This window comes from Desmodus rotundus, chromosome 1, assembly GCF_022682495.2.
Source record: "Desmodus rotundus isolate HL8 chromosome 1, HLdesRot8A.1, whole genome shotgun sequence".
NCBI lineage: Eukaryota > Metazoa > Chordata > Mammalia > Chiroptera > Phyllostomidae > Desmodus > Desmodus rotundus.
Window position 1 is genome coordinate 60168555 of NC_071387.1, and position 19445 is coordinate 60187999.

The window sequence follows — 19445 nt, forward strand, 5'->3', positions numbered from 1 at the left end:
CAATTCTTTCTGATTCCTTTCAATTAATATTGCTCTTTAATTTCTAATTTCTTAAGGCAGAAACTTAAATTGTTGATCTGAGAATTTCTTCTTTTCTAATATAAGCATTTAATGATATAAATTTCCTTCAGAGCACTGATATAGTTTCATTCCATACATTTTCATATACTGCACTTATAATTTAGTTCAGGTAAAATTGTTTTCTAATTTCCCTTGAGGCTTCATCTTTGATCTTATGATCATTTATATGAATATTTGTATTTGTGGATTTTCCAAATATCATTCTGTAATTAATTTCTAGTTTAATTATATTGTTGTCAGAGACAACAATTCAATTTTTTTTGAAAATTCAATTTTTTTGTTTTGTTAAGGTGTGTTTTATGATGTTTGTTTAAGGATATGCTCTATCTTAGAGATTGATTAATATATCAAAGATGTGGATGTTTTACTGTTGTTACATGGAGCGTCCTGTATATATCAAGTGGACCTAACTGGCTGATGATGTTGCTCAGTCCTTTATACTTGCTAACTTACTGTAAACTTGTTTCTTCAAATACTAAGAGGGAAATACTGAGGTCTTCATGGCCATGTTGTGGATTTCTCTTTTTCTCATTTCAATTCTATCTGTTTTTGATTGGCGTATTTTGAAGTTCTTTTTTAAGAACATAAACATTCAGGACTTCCAGTCAAGATGGAGACATAGGTAAACATGACTCACCCCCTTGAAAAACCACAGTAAGATTACAACTAAACTATAAAACAACCATTACTTACAACCATCAAAAAAAAAAATGGAGCTGAATGGAAGTCTGACAACTAAGGTATTAAAGAAACCACATCCATCCAGACTGGTAGGAGGGATAGAGGGACAAAGACATGGAGACATGGAGACATGGAAGGGGCTGGTCCTAAAACCCATGTGTGGTGGATATAAAATGAAGGGATATCTCGGGAGTGAGGGATCCCAGCCCCACAGCAGACCACCCAGCCCAGGGTTCCAGTGCCAGGAAGATATGTTCTCATAATTTCTGGCTGTAAAAACCAGTGGGGTTTGGGTTGATGGAAGAAACTATGGGACTCTCAGGCCTCTCCTCTTAAATGGCCTTGCACCACTCATGGACTTAACTCAGACGTAATCCCTCTGGGCTCCAGCACCAGGGCAGCAGCATGAAGGGCACCAGTGGCATACAGGGAGGAACTGAAGTATCTGGCATCAGGGCAACAGCTGGGGGACAGCTTCTTCCCATACAGAACTGCAGACAGTGGCCATTGTACCTTTCCTGAGCCCTCACTGACACAGAGACACAATGCTGTGGCACCATATCCGAATCTCCTTTGACCTGGCTCACATGGTAAGCCCCACCCTGATGATTACATAAGGCTCTGTGCCATCCAAATATGGGCCCACCCAAGCTGGTAACAGTTGCCTTCCCATACGAATGGCTGGGTTATGTGCAGGCTTCAGATCTTCCTAAATCCCCTCAAACAAGCAACAGCTGAGGCCAGTCCCCATCCCTCTCACAGAGTGGCCCCAGGCCCAACACTAGCAGTGGTCATCTGCAGATCACTTTATAGCTATGCCAATAGGCCCCAGACAGAGCAAGGTGGAGGCTGACCTTGGGCTGCACGACCCGGGAAACCCCAGAGCCTGCACACCCAGGGCTCAGTTACAGACCATGTTGAAACACCATCCAACCACCTTCATAAGGCACATAGGGAGGTGGTTGCTGGCCAGGGGTCACAGTCAGTCTCACCAGGTGTCTGGCCTGGGTAAATCCTTCCCATTGACCTGCTGACAGCAATAAAGACTCATTTATAAGAGGAGGGTATGCCCAGCCCACAGGAAGGGTGCACTTTGTGTACACTGCGTGGGAGGTAAGAGAGGCCGTGCCACTGGACCTTACAGGACACCCACTATATTAGGCCATGCTACCGAGACCCAGAGTCAAAGCAGCTCTACCTGATAGAAACAAACACAGGGAGGCTGCCAAAACAAGGAGACAAAGAAACATGGCCCAGATGAAAGAACAGAACAAAACTCCAGAAAAAGATATAAACAAAATGTAGATAAGCAATTTATCAGATGCAGAATTCAAAACACTGGTTATAAGGATGCTCAAGGAACTCCAGTGGGTACTTCAACAGCATAAAAAAGATACGGACATGAGGATATACTAATTGAAATAAAAAACAATCTACAGGGAATCAACAGTGGAGTGGATGAAGCCAAGAATCAAATCAATGATTTGGAACATTAAGGAAAAAAAAGACAGAAGGAAGAAAAAGAAGAAAACAGATTCTTCTTTCTTCTTGCCAATCAGTATGGCAAGAAGAAAAAAGAATCCAAAAAAAATGAGGATAGTGTAAGAAGCCTCTGGGACAACTTTAAATGTTCCAACATTTGCATCATAGGGGTGCCAGAAGGAGAAGAAAAAGAGCAAGAAATTGGAAACCTATTTGAAAAAATAATAAAAGAAAACTTCTCTATTTTGGTAAGGGAAATAGACATACAAGTCCAGGAAGCACAGTAAGTCTCAAATAAGATGGATACAAAGAGGCCCACTACAAAACACATCATAATTAAAATAGCAAAGGTTAAAGATAAGGAGAGAATCTTAAAAGGAGCAAGAGAAAAGAAGTTAGTTACCTACAGGGGAGTTCCCATAAGACTGTCAGCTGATTTCTCAAAAGAAGCTTTGCAGGACAGAAGGGATTGGCCAGAAGTATTCAAAGTGATGAAAAGCAAGGACCTACAACCTAGATTACTCTACCCAGCAAAGCTATCATTTAGAATCAAAGGGCAGATAAAGTGCCTAAAGATAAAATAAGTAAAGTCTCCAGTTCTGTGCAAAAAATGAAGAAGGTACTTAGATGTTGAATTTTCATTTGTATTAAGTCACTTAACATATCTGGGTATTTATGTTTCCAAAAATATTAAAAGGGTACATGAGTTCCTGCTATAATTACCATGCTATGAGGATAAAATAAGATGGTGATTGTTAGAACTGTTATTGTCAAATAACAGTCATCAAATCTTCAAGTATTTTATAAATCAAAGTTCAGGGGAAATTTATATATTCTTACCTGATCCATATAAAGGTGATTTTTCTGCTCTTTCTAGGCTCTTACAGAAGGTTACTGTCCATATTCATTTTCAAAGTGATGGGAAATAAAAACTATCAAGAACACAGAACTTATTTTCTGCAAAAAAAAAAACTATGATTGGCTGACCTTTCTTCTGTCAACCCAGTGCCTCTATTTTCCTAACTATAAAATAAGAACAAGACTTCCCCTATCCATATAACCAATTCATCCTATAAGCTTCAGCAAACACAAGAACAGAGATGCTGAATAGGTAGAAGAGGGAGAAAGTGATGCTGGGTGAGAAAGACAAGTGGCTTTCTAAATTATAGCAGATCTGCAAGGAGCTGGAACCAAGTAGCAGGAAGGGACCTGATCACAGGCTATTTTGTTTAACAGGGGAGAAAGCACTCAATAATGACGAAGTGCACAGACTCTGGACTCAGACAGAAGAGTGTTCATCTTGAGATAAAACATCTCTTAGGTTTGTGGCCACAGGAAAACTGCTAATTTAGCTAAGCCACAACATGTACCATGAGTACAATAAGAGAAACTACCTTCTGGAACTGGGAAGATATGATGAAATACAAAGTAAATATCCAATAAATGCTAGTTAACATTATAAAAAGAAACAGTGTAAAATTACTTCAATCAGCAGAGAACACCACTAATTTCTAGCCTTTAAATATAAAAATAGAAAAGAGAGAGAGAAGGGAGAAAGAGGAAGAAGAGGAAGAAGAGGAGGAGGAGAAAGTGAAGAAGGAGGGGGTGGAGAAGGAGAGGAAGAGGAAAAGGGGGAGGAGGAAGGGAGGTGGAGGAAGAGAAAGAAATTGAAGGATGAGGACAAGGGGGAGGAGGGATAAAAGATGAGAGAAGAAAGCAGCAGGGACAAGCAAAGGAGAAATGAGAAAAATGACAGAATGAGAGAGAAAAGTAACAGAAAAAGTAGAAAAGAACAGTGGTAAAAGGGAACAGGGAAAAATTCTTAGTTAATACTTATAATTTGAAAGTTTTGTGTATTATTTCCCTTATTTAAATAGAAGCCCAACAAAATAAAATATAGTTCCGAATGAAACTGGAAACAAATGTTAATGGAAAACTCACTGGAAAGCTTAACTGGGGAGCAGAAGGTTAAGGGAGGAAAGAGCCTGGGTGTTGGTCATACAAGAATTGATTAAAATAGCGAAGTATGACTTCATCTAATTCTGAGTCTTCTTTTTTCATATTTCTATAGCTATATAAAAATGCTTGTTTAAATAATGTGCATTACAAGCCTTCTTAGTCAAATATGGTTTGGACTTCATACACTATTTTAAACAAAGTACACTTATCTCATAAGGAATGGTACTATAATACAAAGCAAAGATATTTTATTGCACCAGGAAATTTAAGTTCTATAAAACAGAGGCTACATTCCAGCAAACTAGCAAATACTTCTTTATAATCCCTATTCATACACAATTTGGAATGAGGTAATGCCAGGTTATATATCAACTAAACCATCCTCTCAATGAACCTCTGATTCAAATGCCTGAAAAATCTGTCTGAAATTGACGGCATGTTGAAGAAATGATTACACTCTGTGGTTTATTTGTTATAGATTACTACAGTTCTCATAAAGGAACCCCAAAATAATTCAATTTAAGTTACATTATGCTTAGAAAATGAATATTAATAAATGAGGACAGTTCATTGAGTTAGGACTGAATGCACTTTTGTTGTGAGTTGAGAAATTCTTCATACAGACTGATATTTACACCTTTATTGACCAGAGACTTGGGCAAACTTTTAATGTGTAGGACATGTACATTCAGGGCTGGCCAGAGGAAAGACTGTGTAGTACCTGCTGTTATAGTTGATGACTCATCTCTCTCAACCCCCTCTACCTCCCACACAGCTATATGTACATACCCAGGGAGTCATGTAACTCTCCCTACCCTCTAGTTTGGGCTTTGATCCTTTTCTTAATATTACCTTGTATCTCCCTCCTACCCAATTATTTGTTACCCAACATGGCATAACACAATTAAGGCTAAAAGGTTCCTGAACATTCGTGGATTTAATTCCTTTCTAGTTATTTAAAATTGAAAAGTATATTTTTAAAAAGAAAAAGTTCATTGGTAGTGCTGTGGGGAAGATAATCTTGCTAGATCACTTATTAAAAGCACAGAGAACTCATTGTTTTATGTTACATGTAGTCTGCCCTTGACTATTTTCTTCCATATTGCATCAGGTGACAATCCTGCCCAGTTTCTAGAGTTACCCTTTGCTCCCTACTCGAAGGAGTTATTCCAAAATCATATACTGTGCCAGAGTAGGCAGCCCCCTTCAACATGGGAGAGGCAGAGCACGAATTTGCCATGAGGTAGTCAGAGAACAATAGTATTATTAGCACTGTATAGCATTAGGGTTTTAGCACTTACATTAGTGAAGGCTACTTAGAAAATCCCTGATACTTAAGATACAGAGTTATTAGGTAAATGATATTTGCGCTTATTAAAACACCCAGGGTTTCCCTTCAAAAATATTCCACTAAATTTCTTTATTTAGGGTTAAAGAAAACCCACCTGTTGTAAAAGGTATGTATAAACATTTAAGAATAAATGGAAAGCGCCAAAAAGAAATTTTAAAACAATGTTCTGAGTCCTTTTTATAATTAAAGTTAATAAAAAGAGAAAAGCACAAAGATTAAATTAAACCCTCCCATAATCCCACCAGAATCAAAGTGATGGCTCTTCACTTTTGTGTATATATATGTTCAAAAATAAATATGAATATATATTTATATGAATTTAAGTGACTATTACATACATCCATGTATATGTATACGAACATATATATATGTGTGTGTGTATATATATTTGAACATGTTGCTGACACCAGCATTATTTTAGCTTTTGTAAAAAACAAAATTAACAACATATTGGCAATTTCCCATGCTCTTAAGTATTTTTCTATCACTTTCTTTTCATTGGTCGCAGAGTTGTCCAAGCTAGGGCTACACATAATTTATTTAACTAATTCCTTATTGTGAAACATTTATATAGCTGCTTTTGCTTGCTTGGTTGTTTTTCTTTGGGATTTGTATTGAACATATTTATAAATAAATCTCTCTACATATTGCTGATTACCTTTTTAGAGATAAAGTCCTAGAAAATAAATTGCTGAGTCTCATGCTATGCCTGATCTTAAAATTTTATCATTGATCCTCTAAAAATGTTTCCAATTTACATGTTCACCAGCAATATATTTAATTCACCCCAGACATAGTCACAACTCAGGGGTTTTTCAATTTTAGGTAAGTTGGTAAGGAAATAAGAAGATAAATAAATGCTTTGCTTTCTGTTTGGTTTTTTTTCTTTGCAAAGGACTTGTAACAACCTACTTATAAGTAATCAAAACTGTCTTTTCAGAATCCCATTATTCCCCTAAGTCGTATCTAGCACAAAACTGAGAGACAGAATGAGAATGAGTGGTGGTTCTGCTCCGAATTTCTATACAGCTGTCAAATGAGATTGGTTGGTATTGTAGCAACAGCAACCATGCCTGTCTGCATGAAACTGTCAGGTTTTTACCTGTCAGGAGAGCTCTGTCACTCTCTCTCACACTTGCTCTCTTCCCTCCTTTCCTCCCTCCCTCTCTGGTTCTTTCTGAGACCCTATCTTGGGCTATGGCAGGCACCACAGATATTTACAATCACATCTTTTTAATTGACCGCCTAAGAATCAGCATTGACTCAATCCAAATATGAAGTGGTTCTGGTAGAGCATAATGAAGATTAAATAGACTTTAGCAAAGTTCTTAAAACAAACATTGAAGTGTTTGACCTACCAAAGTATAGCCTAAGATTATAAACCAAAAGTTACTATGGAATGGAGGGTCAGCTATCACAAAATCAACACATGCACTGGGTACAGGGAGATGAACAAGAAAGAGGTAAAGCAATTGCGCTCTCACTGCCTTTTTGCTTCTGCAGTGGCAGGGTGACTCTGCCATGTTCTTGGCACTTGCCACATCAGGCTGGCAAGGAGAAATTTCCCTGGTCAAAAGGTCTTACACCCTTCTGTCTAGCCCTGGTTATTGCACAAGCTTTCATACAGCACCCATTCATGATCGGTTCTCTCCCACAACTCTTTCATTTCTTTTAGGGCCATCACTTTGTAAACCAAAAACTTAATTCCCACATCTATACAGACCTGGGTTCCACCAAGTGGTGTGTGTAGTCTCAAATACCAGCCCAGTGCTAGAGGAGGGAGTGATAATCCGTAGGGAAGCAAAGGTGGAGCACGGGAACAGCCCTGCAGAATACCCTAGTGTCCCTAAATAACTCATATAAATAGATCCTCCACGAATGTACTTATTTTTAAATCTATTTCAATTTTTATCACTACCTCACTTAGAATATGAATTCCCCCAAAATATCAGAAGCAGTGACTTCGTGCTAGCTTCATAAAAATACATGTTCAGCAGTAGAACCCCTTAGCAGTTCTGAAGGAGGGCTAATGCCCCTCTGTAAGAATGGAAACAACATGAGTTTGAGAGTGCACTATAACTTGGGGCAAATCCCAGCTTTGCTACTGCTTCAAATTAATCTTAGGAGAGCAGAGTTAATTTTATTTGTTTCTCCGGCTTGTTGTGAGGATTAAATGACAGAAAACATGCAACCAGTCTATCAAAAAATAACGTTTGATATATAACAGCTCTGCCTGTAGCCAGCACTTTTGCAGTTTCCCCCACTTTATCATTGTAATTTGGGCTGCTCCGATTTAAAAGTGTTTTTCTACTTCAAAAAATGTTCTTGCTGATTCATCAAATGGGTAAAATAACCAGTAACTATCTGCCTTAATATTTTCAGGACATAATTACAATATTTATCTTTTATATAAGGTGCATACACGCAAAATGTCTCATTATGGTCACTAAAGTATTTGCATTGACTCATACCTACTTCTTAAAGAGAATGGCATCCATATGCTCTCCCTCTCTTCCCTTTTCTCTCTTCTTTCCCCTCCCTCCCTCCTTCTCTCTCTCTGGCCCTTTCCCCTCCCCACCCCATGCATGGCACAAGGCTATTTAATAGCTTCAAAAGGCTAACTTTCAACTGTAATGGTCTTAACTCATAAAACTAAGATTTGAAATTCTAATATGGGGAATTCTTGAGTTTTAACTCCCAAATAATGCTAACTTATTCATGTGTGTCTTTACATAGAATCTTTGTGATGTTTTTAAAATTTAAAAAAATGCATACAAACTCTCATGCCTTATTTTCTTATTTTCAAGACTACTGAGAGGCACTTCTGCCTTTTCTCTCACAACTATAAAACTAAGGAGAATGAGAATCTAGAAGCTTAACTATGGAGAAGAACTGAGCTATTCATAAGACACTGCCAGAAACAGGCATTGAGCATGACGCCATGACATTCGAGTGGGAATTCTGTGGCATGTGCCACATTTACAGGTCAAAACCTTTGTGGAAGATCATAGGTCTGTCCCAACTTCTTAGACACCATCCTCTCTCTGAGTGTTCACGACTCTTTTTCTCCACCCTCCCTGGGCATCCAGTTCAACAATGCTTAGCTTCCACGTTGCATAAAATCAATATTTCAAATAAAATCTGTCGAGTTTTTTTCCAAGTCAAATTCATAAGACTGTCTCTAAGCTAGGACATGGAAATAGGATATTTCTTTAGGCCTTTTATGTGTATTTTCATGTTTATACTATCTATTGTTAGACCTCACCTCATATTCAGTTTTAGAAATAGTCAAGGTGTTCGGTAAAAGACACCAAGGTGGATTATATGAACTATGTCCATGACTATGCCACTGGATTGCTGGATGGGACTGTTTCTGTGACCAAAGTTTTCTAGCCTATAAAAGCATACTTTAAAAAAAAAGAAAGCCTACAGCTATTATTATCTAATCATAGGTGATTACGAATAAAGGGTAAACTAGCCTGTCATTTTTAATATATTTTTTCTGATTAGGAATAAGCCTGTTATCTACTTCTCTGTGGCTTTAATCCTTCAAGTCTGCCTCCATAGCTTGAAATCAACCATAGTGGAATATTTACACCATGAAAACTGTCAAAAGCTACAAAACAGTTATTTTTTTAATTTTTCAGAGAGATAGTTGTAAACATGCCTTTGAAATACAATCTATAAGCTTATTCTTATTTATTTATTTTTTATTGTTGTTCAAGTACAGTTTTATGCCCTTTCCCCCCACCCCAGCCCGAACACCCCAGTCCTCCCCACCTCCCTCCCCTATTTCCACCCCACCTTGTTATTGTCCATGTGTCCTTTATAATTGTTCCTGCAAACCCTCACCCTTTCCCCCTGAAATTCCCTCCCCTCTCCCCTCTGGTCTATAAGCCTATTCTATAAGCCAAACTGGAATGGCTATAGAAGAACAAACTCAGGTTAGCTTCATTGAAGAGATCTCTTTTCTGGGCCCTCCTTTGCACATTTCAGCAGGACTTCAGAGCTCAGCAAAACAGGTAAAAACAAATGAAGGACTCTATTAAATAACGAAGGCAGAGAGACTTGACAGCGATTGTGAAAAGGGGATAAGGCTGACTTAGATGCTGGTGACCTACATTTGGAATTGTCTACGAAATCTCCCAGGGAGCTCTGATTATAAATATTAATTAGATTCCAATCAGAGTACTATTTAAAGGATCTGTACTCCTTAAAGAGAGACATTTCTGACAGATAAACAGATAGACCGATGATGGACAGATAGGCAGATGGGTAGACAATAGATAGATGGATGGGTAGATAGACAGATATAGTGATAGGTATGGCCCACACATGTACAAGTTGTTCAAGCTGGTAAGAAACTGGATGACTTTATGCTGTAAAACAGACCCAGCTACAAAATTATAGGCAAATGAAATCACTTTATAAATAGGTAGGATGAAATCTTAGTAGTTTTAACAGGTATACTCATATAATTCTACAATGTATGGATAGGATCTTTAGTTTTGCTATGACATCTTCCTTGTTAAGTACGTCATCAGCAAGACAAAAACATTTATAGAAAACAGCACCTCTACACATTTAAAACAAAGATCTAAAAAAGCTGATACCCATAAACAGTTACTTCTCAAAATTCTTAACAGTAATTTGAGGCTGTAAGCTGCCTGGTATTATACTGCACTGTGGGGAATGGAGTCTCAGGTTAGAGAATGTACCCTAGTCCTTGAACTTGGTGCCAGCCAGAGTTGGAAATTCTGCAAACTTTCAATCTGTGGCTGAGAGAAGGTGGCAAGTCTTTTTTCTTTTAACCACAATGCCAGCAGATTAAGGAGTGGCATTACTCGCATTACACAAAGTCTTGCTGAGTATACCCTTGCTCTAAGTCTCACACCCGGAAGTGTTCTAAGTGTGGAATGTGTGAAACATCACTCTGTTTTGGAGACTGAGATATTCTTTTAAAACCTATCATCTGAGTCCAACAATGTTCTGATTAAATTAGCCATTAGGTGTTTTTTTTTTATTTTTTAAATAAATGACAAAGAAGAATCTCCCTTTCCTTCTCTATAAACACAATTGAACTGGGGAAGAAACTCAGTTTCTTAAAGTTCTCCATAGTTTAATACCCATTCCCAGATTCCTTAGTCTACATAGGAAAAAAAAAAAAAAAAAGGCAAACCCAGTTTATACATTAGGCGGTCAGAAAAGGAAGCATATGTAAGGTAGTCTAGGTCTAAAAAAAATACTCCACAAACACAAATATAACTACTTCATAATTTTATCCTTCCAATATATCAGCCTTGGAGAAACACCCTGAGCTTAGGCTGTTGCTGGCAGATGCTCTTAATTAAAGAAATAAGAGGTGTTTGGAGATGGACAAAAAGACTGAAGCAGGAAGGGAGTGCTTCTAAGACTGAGGGTCCAGCAAAATAGAAAATGGTTGCTGTGAAGAGTTTTTCCTCGTTTCTTTCTCTGTACACTCTTCATCTCATGGATGACCTCTCCCCCTCCCATCCTAACTCACCATCCTGGACCAAGTTGTTAACTAATCCCCCAAATCAAGATGTGTGCAATTAGCATACCAGGCTAACAGCATGGGTTAAACCTCTCATACATTTTTTAAAATCATAGAAGAATCTTAAAAGGAAACAAAAATACTCTCAAAACCCAAAGGTAAAAAGATCCTTATTTTTTAACATTTTGGATAAGGAATGTCCTGAGATCAGACCACATAAAACAGTAATAACAGAGTTAACACAGTCTACGAGAGGCCTGATAAGAGTTTTGTGATTCCCATGTGTTTTGGAAATTAGCATTTCAGCACTCAAAATGTCTCCATCTTAAACAAAAATGTCATAAAGCATTCAATTGGGAAATTTTAAGTCTGAATATTTGTTTTGTATTGCACTGGCACAAAGTGTCACTTCCAATATATATCATATTATTAATTTTGGAGTTTGCAGACACTTAAAAGGCAAAAAAAATAGTTTTCTATTTTGAGTTATCATCAGTATCAAATACTATTTTCACCATCTGTGACTCACAGTAAAGGAGGTATTCCTTTTTTGTAGATTAGATTGACCATAATTTGAAAATAAAGGTTTTAATTGATGAAGTTCAAGGTACATATTGTAAGCTACTCTTCTCAGCTGAAATTTGTAAGGGTTTTATAATTAAAAAAACAAACAAGAAAAGCCCTTCTTGTCTGAGATGCAAGCCTTCCATAACTACACACCACAATGCAATCTTTACCCACTGAATTGTGGTTTTCCAAGTAAAAAGCATATAGTCTTATCAGTTAGTTGAGATTTAGTCTTGTTCTCCTTTGATTCCATAAATGGTTGTTACAACTTTAAACTGGGCCACTTAATTTACAACTATTTTCTTTCTTTTTTTTTTTTGAGTGAGAAAAAACATACAAATATTTGATTTGTTGACAAGAAAACTTCAACTTTCTCCCTGACAAAAAATATTTCATTCAGAAGGCCTGTTTTCCATTCCTAGACTTCTTAGATGAGGTTATGCTAAAAACAAACCCTTGAGATGCGTCTGCCTATGAAGATACAAATGTTCACAAAGCCTGAGTGATGTCGCTGGGAATGGAGGGTTGGAAGGACCAAGAACACAAATATTTATTTGTCCCAGAAACAGACAGGACACATTTCAAAATATTCCGATGGAACCCCCAAATTAGAGTTTATTCTGTAGAAAATAGTATCCTCTACTTGAAGATTATTAGCACAAATTCAATGTTGAACCAAACCTATAATCCATTATAGTTCATAATAACTCACTTGGTAGAAGTGTCTCACGTCAATAGATTACATGCTTTTAACTAGTTGAAAAATATAGATAAATTATCAAAGAGAACTTTTTAACTACTTACACTTAATATTTTCCCTCCAAAATTAAATATCTCAACCTGTTCCCCATTTTAAAATTCACTGCTTTCATCCATAGTCATATACATTATCCTGGCTATTTAATTCTTCACTTCTGCTTGTAATAACACAGTTACAGTTGGTAAAACCATTAATTTTGGTTGTACATTCTCACTAGTCACCTTTTATTAGTATAAAATTACTAGGAAAGGATTCTAAAGCTAGATTTTTGTTTTAGGAAGATGGGAGGTGGGGTGAGGAATGACACATTTGAATTCATTTATCTCTTTCTAATATTTGTTCATTGTTGTAGGTGCCAGGCAATTCCACCAGAAACACTGAAAATCTAATACACGTATTAGGAACTCTCAACTAAAATAGGACTCTGAACCTACCAATAGCAGCAGGGGGTGGGGAAATCTGTTGCTCTTCTTGTCTATGATATACGGTACAGGGGTTGGCCCTGGTTTGGTCCACCTGCCAGCAGAGTTTAAAGTTTCCGAGACTCGCCAGAACACAACGACTCGGATCAAACAGCCTAAATGGCAAGAAGGGTATTTCTGCTGCATGGAGAAAGCCGTTAAGCTCGCGCTAAACTGTCTCCTTTCCCCGCGTCCATGCACCCGACCATCCTCCTCCATCCCAGACCAGAGATTATTTCTAACGATACTTCGAAAGCTTGGAGATTTATGGCTGGAAAATGAAACGACGCTGGAGTATGGCCACATCATTATCGTGTCGCATGGTACCAGATGGGCAGTCAGTGAATGGCGCAGGGATGTGACGGACAGTTTTATAATGTGATTTTTCCCCCCATAAAGCTAAAACAGACTTCATTTCCCTCTATTTTCTTTTGGTCTGTGGTACTTGCATGCTCTCCCTCTCTGCAATTCCAATTAACTCAACTTTGCAGTGGAGTGACCAAAAAGGAAGAGGATGAATTGGTCTCTATAATCTTGGAAACAGTCAGAGGAGTTACGGCGACCCTGCCGAGTCCTGCGCAGATTGCAGGGCTGATACAGCCAAGGCGGTTATGGAGCGGATGGCGCACTAGATCAGCCGAGGATAGAGACTCGGACAGCAGGAGGGTCTGCAGGTCTCACGGCAGACGTGGAGGCCGCTGCTGCCTCTCATCCGCAACATTTTACTACCAATATCATCGTTTTTGAAAAGTCATGGAAGACGGGGCGCTGCCAGACCTCAGAGACATCGAGCTAAAGCTGGGACGCAAAGTACCGGAGAGCCTAGTGCGCTCGCTCCGTGGGGAGGAGCTGGTTCCCCTGGAAAGGGACAGGGACCCCTGCGGGGGGAGCAGTGGTGGTGGCTGCAGTAGCAGCAGTAGCAGCTACAGCTTCCCTCCCTCCTTGTCGTCCTCCTCTTCATCCTCCCCAACCTCAAGCTCCCCTCGAAGACGTAGCCACTCCAGCGCCCTGGAGAGGCTGGAAACCAAGCTTCACCTCCTCAGGAAAGAGATGGTGAGTGTGGCGCGCCAGGGGTTGTAGTGCGAGCCCAGGTCCTGCTGCAGCGATCGGATGACGGGGCCTGGGAGACAGGGTGGCTACGCTGCCCTGCCGGGTGAAGGTGCCCGGTGCGTGGGAAATGAGGGGTAGAAGAGCGCACAGGGAGTGCAAGTCTGGAGGCAGCTGAGAGTCTTGTTTACCCCAGACTGCACCGTTCACGGTTCGCTAAGATAGCAGAGCCTGCTCTGTTCTGTGTACTTTCTGATAGCGCGGACTGGGCACTCCCAGGCTCTGACCACTTAGCAGCTAGCCCGCAGCCTCCTGGGCACCAGTCCCCAGAGGGTTTGCAGTTTCTACACACATCTGGGGCCTGCTATGAGCCATTCACACTTCCAGTTGAAAAGGTTGCTCAAGCCGTGCACTTAATGCAAAAATACTTCCTGGTTTGCCGAGAGGTGGCGGCGGGGTTCCTGCAGCCTGCCTTGCTCACTTCTCTTCCACCTCTATGGCCTCCGCCCTTTGGTGCAGCAGCTGTTCCACGACCACTGTTGAGCTGATTCTCCACAGCTGGTTCTGGAAAAACAATGACCCACTCTTCCTTGATGTTCTTATGAATAGCTTGTCAGGCTGTTTTAATCCAAGAGAGCAGGTGATCCCCTGGCCCAGGGATTTGCTAATTACCACTTCCTACCCTTCCTACTCAATCCTCCTGCAATTGTTTTCTGCGCTGTTTGCAAATGTTAGCCTAAGAAGGGGAGGATGGGATTCGTAAGGGGTCAGAGGATATTACATACTCTGGATGTATTTACATAAAGATACTTACTTGCCATAAACTCTTATGCAAGTCATTTCTCCTCTGCGGACTTCAGTTTATTTGTACGATGAACTGGTGGGAGGGAATGATTCCTACCTAAACCTTTTGAAGGAAATGCCTACAAATGCACAGCATTTTCTACCAGCTAGGAGAGGAGGAAAGTTGAAACAGGGGCCTTCTCAAAGCATGATGAGAAGGATTTTCTACATAAGCGATGCTGTCTACTGGAGCTTTTCATTAAAAAAATAGTGACGAGGTGTTTCTATACTCTCTGTAGTTGGAACACGCAGGAGGGAATAAATCCCACAGCATAAAATAATTGGCAAATATATTAGTGCAAAAAGCCAGTCTCCAAGATCATGTCCAATGGTAAGAATTTTCCCCACACTATCCACACACTCTAGCAGGGGTGTCCAACCTGCAGGCCGGCCGCATGCAGCCCTGGGTGGCTATGAATGAGGCCCAACACAAAATCCTGAGTTTACTTAAAACCTTTTTTTTTTGCTCATCAGTTTTCATTAGTGTTTGTCTGTTTTCATCTGTGGGCCATTCAACTCTTCTTCCAGTGTGACCCAGAGAGGCTGGAAGGTTGGACACCCCTGCTAGGATATTACTCTAAAAACCTCTCTCAAGATCTTTGAAGTCAGTCTAGAGTTTTTGTGTCTCAAGTGTTTGTTTTCTTCCTAGTTGAAATGCCCAGATGTTTAAAAAATGTATAGATGTGTGCGTGCAAGTATATTTGTTTGTTTGTGTGTGTGTGTGTGTATTCATACATCAGTGTAATGCAAATGATTTTGTATGTTTCATTGGCCAGATACACAGGTTATACATATTAGTCATTCAATCAGTTTTTATTAAGCATTTATTATACCTGGTAACTAACTGGCTGATGAAAATACAACATGAAAAGCCAAGGAACCTGTTTATTTAGGGCTCTCAAATTTCTTGCACTCATTTGTCATATATTATTTGTAGTATATCAACTCAAGTGTGTTCCAGAACTCTGTAGGGTTAAAAAAAATCTTGTTATTATCAACTAAAGGCACTACTGAAGAGGAAAATTTCCTTCTGCTCTTCTTGGTTCTTTGGCTGGTCTAACAATTAAGTTGGCATAAGACATTAACAGGAGAAAAACAAATTTAATTTCATACGTACGGTAGCCCCATTAGAATGTGAGACACATGGGCAATTTAGGCAGTTGAGACTTATTTGCCATCCTGAGAAAAGCAATGGGGAAGGGCTCATGGACATGGACAACAGTGTGGTAATTGTTGGGGGGCAGAAGGTATAAAGGGGCCAATGGGTAATGGAAAAAAATACAATAAAGATTAAATAAAAAGAAAGAAAAGTAATGGGATAGGGGCTGAGGGCTTCAAAGGGGAGCGAGGTAATTCAAAGGACAGTAAGAAGAGCAGATGTTTTGTAATTACATGTTTGCCTGCCTTATGAAGAAATGTCATTCGGATAAAAGTTATCTCTGTAATAGCTCTCTCTGAACCAGGCCTCCTATCTAAATTCTTTTCGGTGGTTAAGAGAGAAGTAAAATTGTTCTTGAGCCTGCTGGATCTTTTGATTGTCTTCAGGTCAAAACAATCTACATTCCAAAGTGGCACATATAGGGGTCACATAGTCTGTTCCTCTGCAGCCCTTTCTAGACACATCTGTTTTTCTTAATGAAAATGTCATAGAGTTAATACAGATCTACTTCCCCAAACCAGATCTTGCTGTGTATAATGATTGTGGTATATTAATAAATACATTTTCAAAAGCAAATAGAAACAGTAACAGCAGAGGCAGTTTGCCAAGTCGACTGTTCATTATATTTTCTATGTGAAGCACCAGTATCTATGCACTTAGGAAGTTCACGCCAGAACAGATGTTTCGTGTTCAACTTTGTACGTCAGTAAAGATCTCCACTGAGCAAATGATAACATTGGCTATCAGAGTTTAGAGAAAAGGATTGAAAACAGGGATATTCCCTTGCCAATGAGAGAGTTTCTCCCCATCTTACGTAACTCTGTGGGTGCTGAAAACCCCAGCTTCAGTATAACTGCAAAGCAACAGATTTGTTTTGATGTAGACTTGGCAGTTTTGTTACAAACACCAAGCAAATGCAGTTCTTCCTATCTCCCCCTAGCGTCTCCATGTAAAAAAGTTGAGCTGTGACCTCTTAATCACGATTTTATGTCCTTGTCTACCCTCTACCATGAGCACTGAGTTAACCTTGTTGGTATTATGCATCACCCCATATTTCACGCTCATTATTTTGAGTTGTTCAAAGATTTTTCTTCTAGATAGCCTAGAGCTATCAGGCTTTGGTCTTGGCCTTAGAACTCCTTCCTAAGAAACACCTTAACCACACACCTGGCTTTCTAGATACTTCCAGAAATCAGCCTCCTTTCTTTTTCTATTAGAATGGATGCATATCCATTGACACAATACAACATAGACTTGAAAAAGTAGTCTCGACACTTATGGATTTTTACATATACATGATTTGATCATTGTCTCTCTCATCTCCTTTCATGCTTTTATGAATAATTTCTTTAACTCTTGTCTGTCAGTGTTATAATCCATGCACTTAGAGGTCTGTGAAATGCAGATGTAACGGAAGAAATTTGAAAGAGATTGAAGAGGTAGAGAGAAACTGGTTTTGAGGTCAAATATCTTAATGTCGAAACTCTTATTAATAAAGGCTGTAGGAAGGAAAATGTTAGAAAAGAAAATTTTCAGGAATATAGTTGGTACAATAGGTCAATTAAAGGTAACCGTCAGGATGCTTTGGGGAAAGGACAAATTGTCCCAATGTGTAAAGTATTTTTATTTTGAATTTAGAGATACGGAAATTTGACAATACAATAGGCAAATAAAGAGACACACATAGGAAATATATAATGTAATTGGAAATAGATGTCAGACCTCCTGTACAAAGTTTGCCCAATAATATTTGTTCACTACCTTTCAGTTCACAGAGAGTTTCAGTATCTTTCATATCACTTGAGCCTGAGGCAATACCGGGGAAGAGGAATTATTTTCTTTGAAATTTTACAAATGTTGTCACACAGCTAATTAGTGAACAGAATCACAACATCATAATTATCTGAATCCGTGCACTGTGGCTTTTGCCCAATGCTGTATGCATCCCAATGATTTCCCTTCAAAATAAGTATAGTTTTTATAAATCTGTGATATCTCATTGCCCCCTAAAGTACTAAGGGACCAACAAAAAGAATCTCTCAGGATGCACGTCAAGGGTTGTTTCAAATAGGGGTTCATTCAGTAAATAAACAAATATTTATTGAGTGCCTCCTATGTACCAGACATGCCTCAAGACCTTGGGTATACAAAACAAAATTCGTACTTTAAAAAGTCAGTCATCAAAGGTTCTGTCTTGTTGAAGTTTTCATCACACGGTCTACAGAAAGACTTCTTTTGCAAAATTTTAAGAGTAAGACTTTAAGCATTACTTATCAAATAATATTACCCTAAGTTTTAGAATATCTCATAATATCAAAAATATTTTTCCAATAATATCAATAATGTCTGTCAAAGCCTGCCTTCTACGTCTTAGTGATAAATTTTACATTGCACGTTTACAATATGTTCAAAGGGTTTTATCGCTATCTCAGTATATCCAGGTCATGCCTCTAGTTTGAGAGTGAAAATTATTTTCATCAATTTACCTTGGAATAAATTAGAAATACGTAAGTTTATAAAAGCAGTTACTAAAGAATTGGGACCTGGAACTAGAAAGAGTTTAATGCACTCTTCCACATTTGCCCGTAAATTACCATGTACAAAATCAAAGTACAGTTTGTGATGAAGCACACACGACCCGTCGATGCCTTATTCTGGAGTTTAGTCAATTCTTCATTATGCCCGGATGATTCATGCAGTCTCGTGATAAAAACTAATTTGAAGACACTGTATCCTGATTTCCATATTTTTGGCAATTATTTACATAGCAGCTACTACTGAGGTATAAACAATCTCAAACTAGTTACTTGTATTTTACTACTATTAAAGCATTCACATCCCTCACCCAGTGTGTCAGCTCTTGCTTTAATAAAGTTTTCTGGGCAATACCCAAGACTAGACACAAATACACATGTGTGCGGACACATCAAGTGGTAGTGGAACATAAACCAAAATGTTATCAATACTTCCTTTTACTGGTCTTTTTTATATGTTTGCCCATGTTAAGTGGCTTAGTTATGTTGTAACAAAAAGAAAAATTATCTTATATTCCCTCACAAATAGATAATTTCATTAAATGAACTTCACAGTGGCTTCAGACACACTTCAACGGAGGCTACAAGATTTAGTTATTTTTAAGATGGACCTAAACTTAAGGAAAACTCTTAGGCATATAATCGAGAAGCTGTAAAATAGAAGGCACCTTCCTCGGTGAGTTCAAGAGATAGCTGGGAAGATAAAACGGTAATGCAATTTGGCCAGAGAAAGATTACAGACAAATACGTCAGCAGGCGTGGCGATGCCACAGTGGAGACCAGACATGAATGGTGAGACTAACAGATGAAGCTGAGGAGATTTCTCACGGCAACCGTGCCTCGCGCAGGGAATTACAAGTGCTCATAACTATGCAAATTAAAGGCTTGATTAATATTAGGGATAAAGACATAAAGGAGATGAGGAAATCTGATTCCTGACAGTAGTTTCTTCTGTCATTTTGAGCATAGTGTTATTATACTTCCTTAATCTAATAAATCTTGTTG

The 19445-nt window shown here is 38.7% G+C and overlaps 1 protein-coding gene across 1 annotated transcript in view; it reads left to right on the plus strand.

Moving 5' to 3' along the window:
• The first annotated feature begins 12927 nt into the window (after positions 1-12927).
• LURAP1L (leucine rich adaptor protein 1 like) overlaps positions 12928-19445 on the plus strand; it is a 44584-nt gene continuing 38066 nt past the window's right edge. Inside the window, exon 1 of the mRNA XM_024558360.4 lies at positions 12928-13910. Within this exon, the coding sequence (XP_024414128.2) occupies positions 13611-13910 (300 nt within the window). The 5' untranslated portion in view covers positions 12928-13610. The remainder of the gene's footprint in view (positions 13911-19445) is intronic.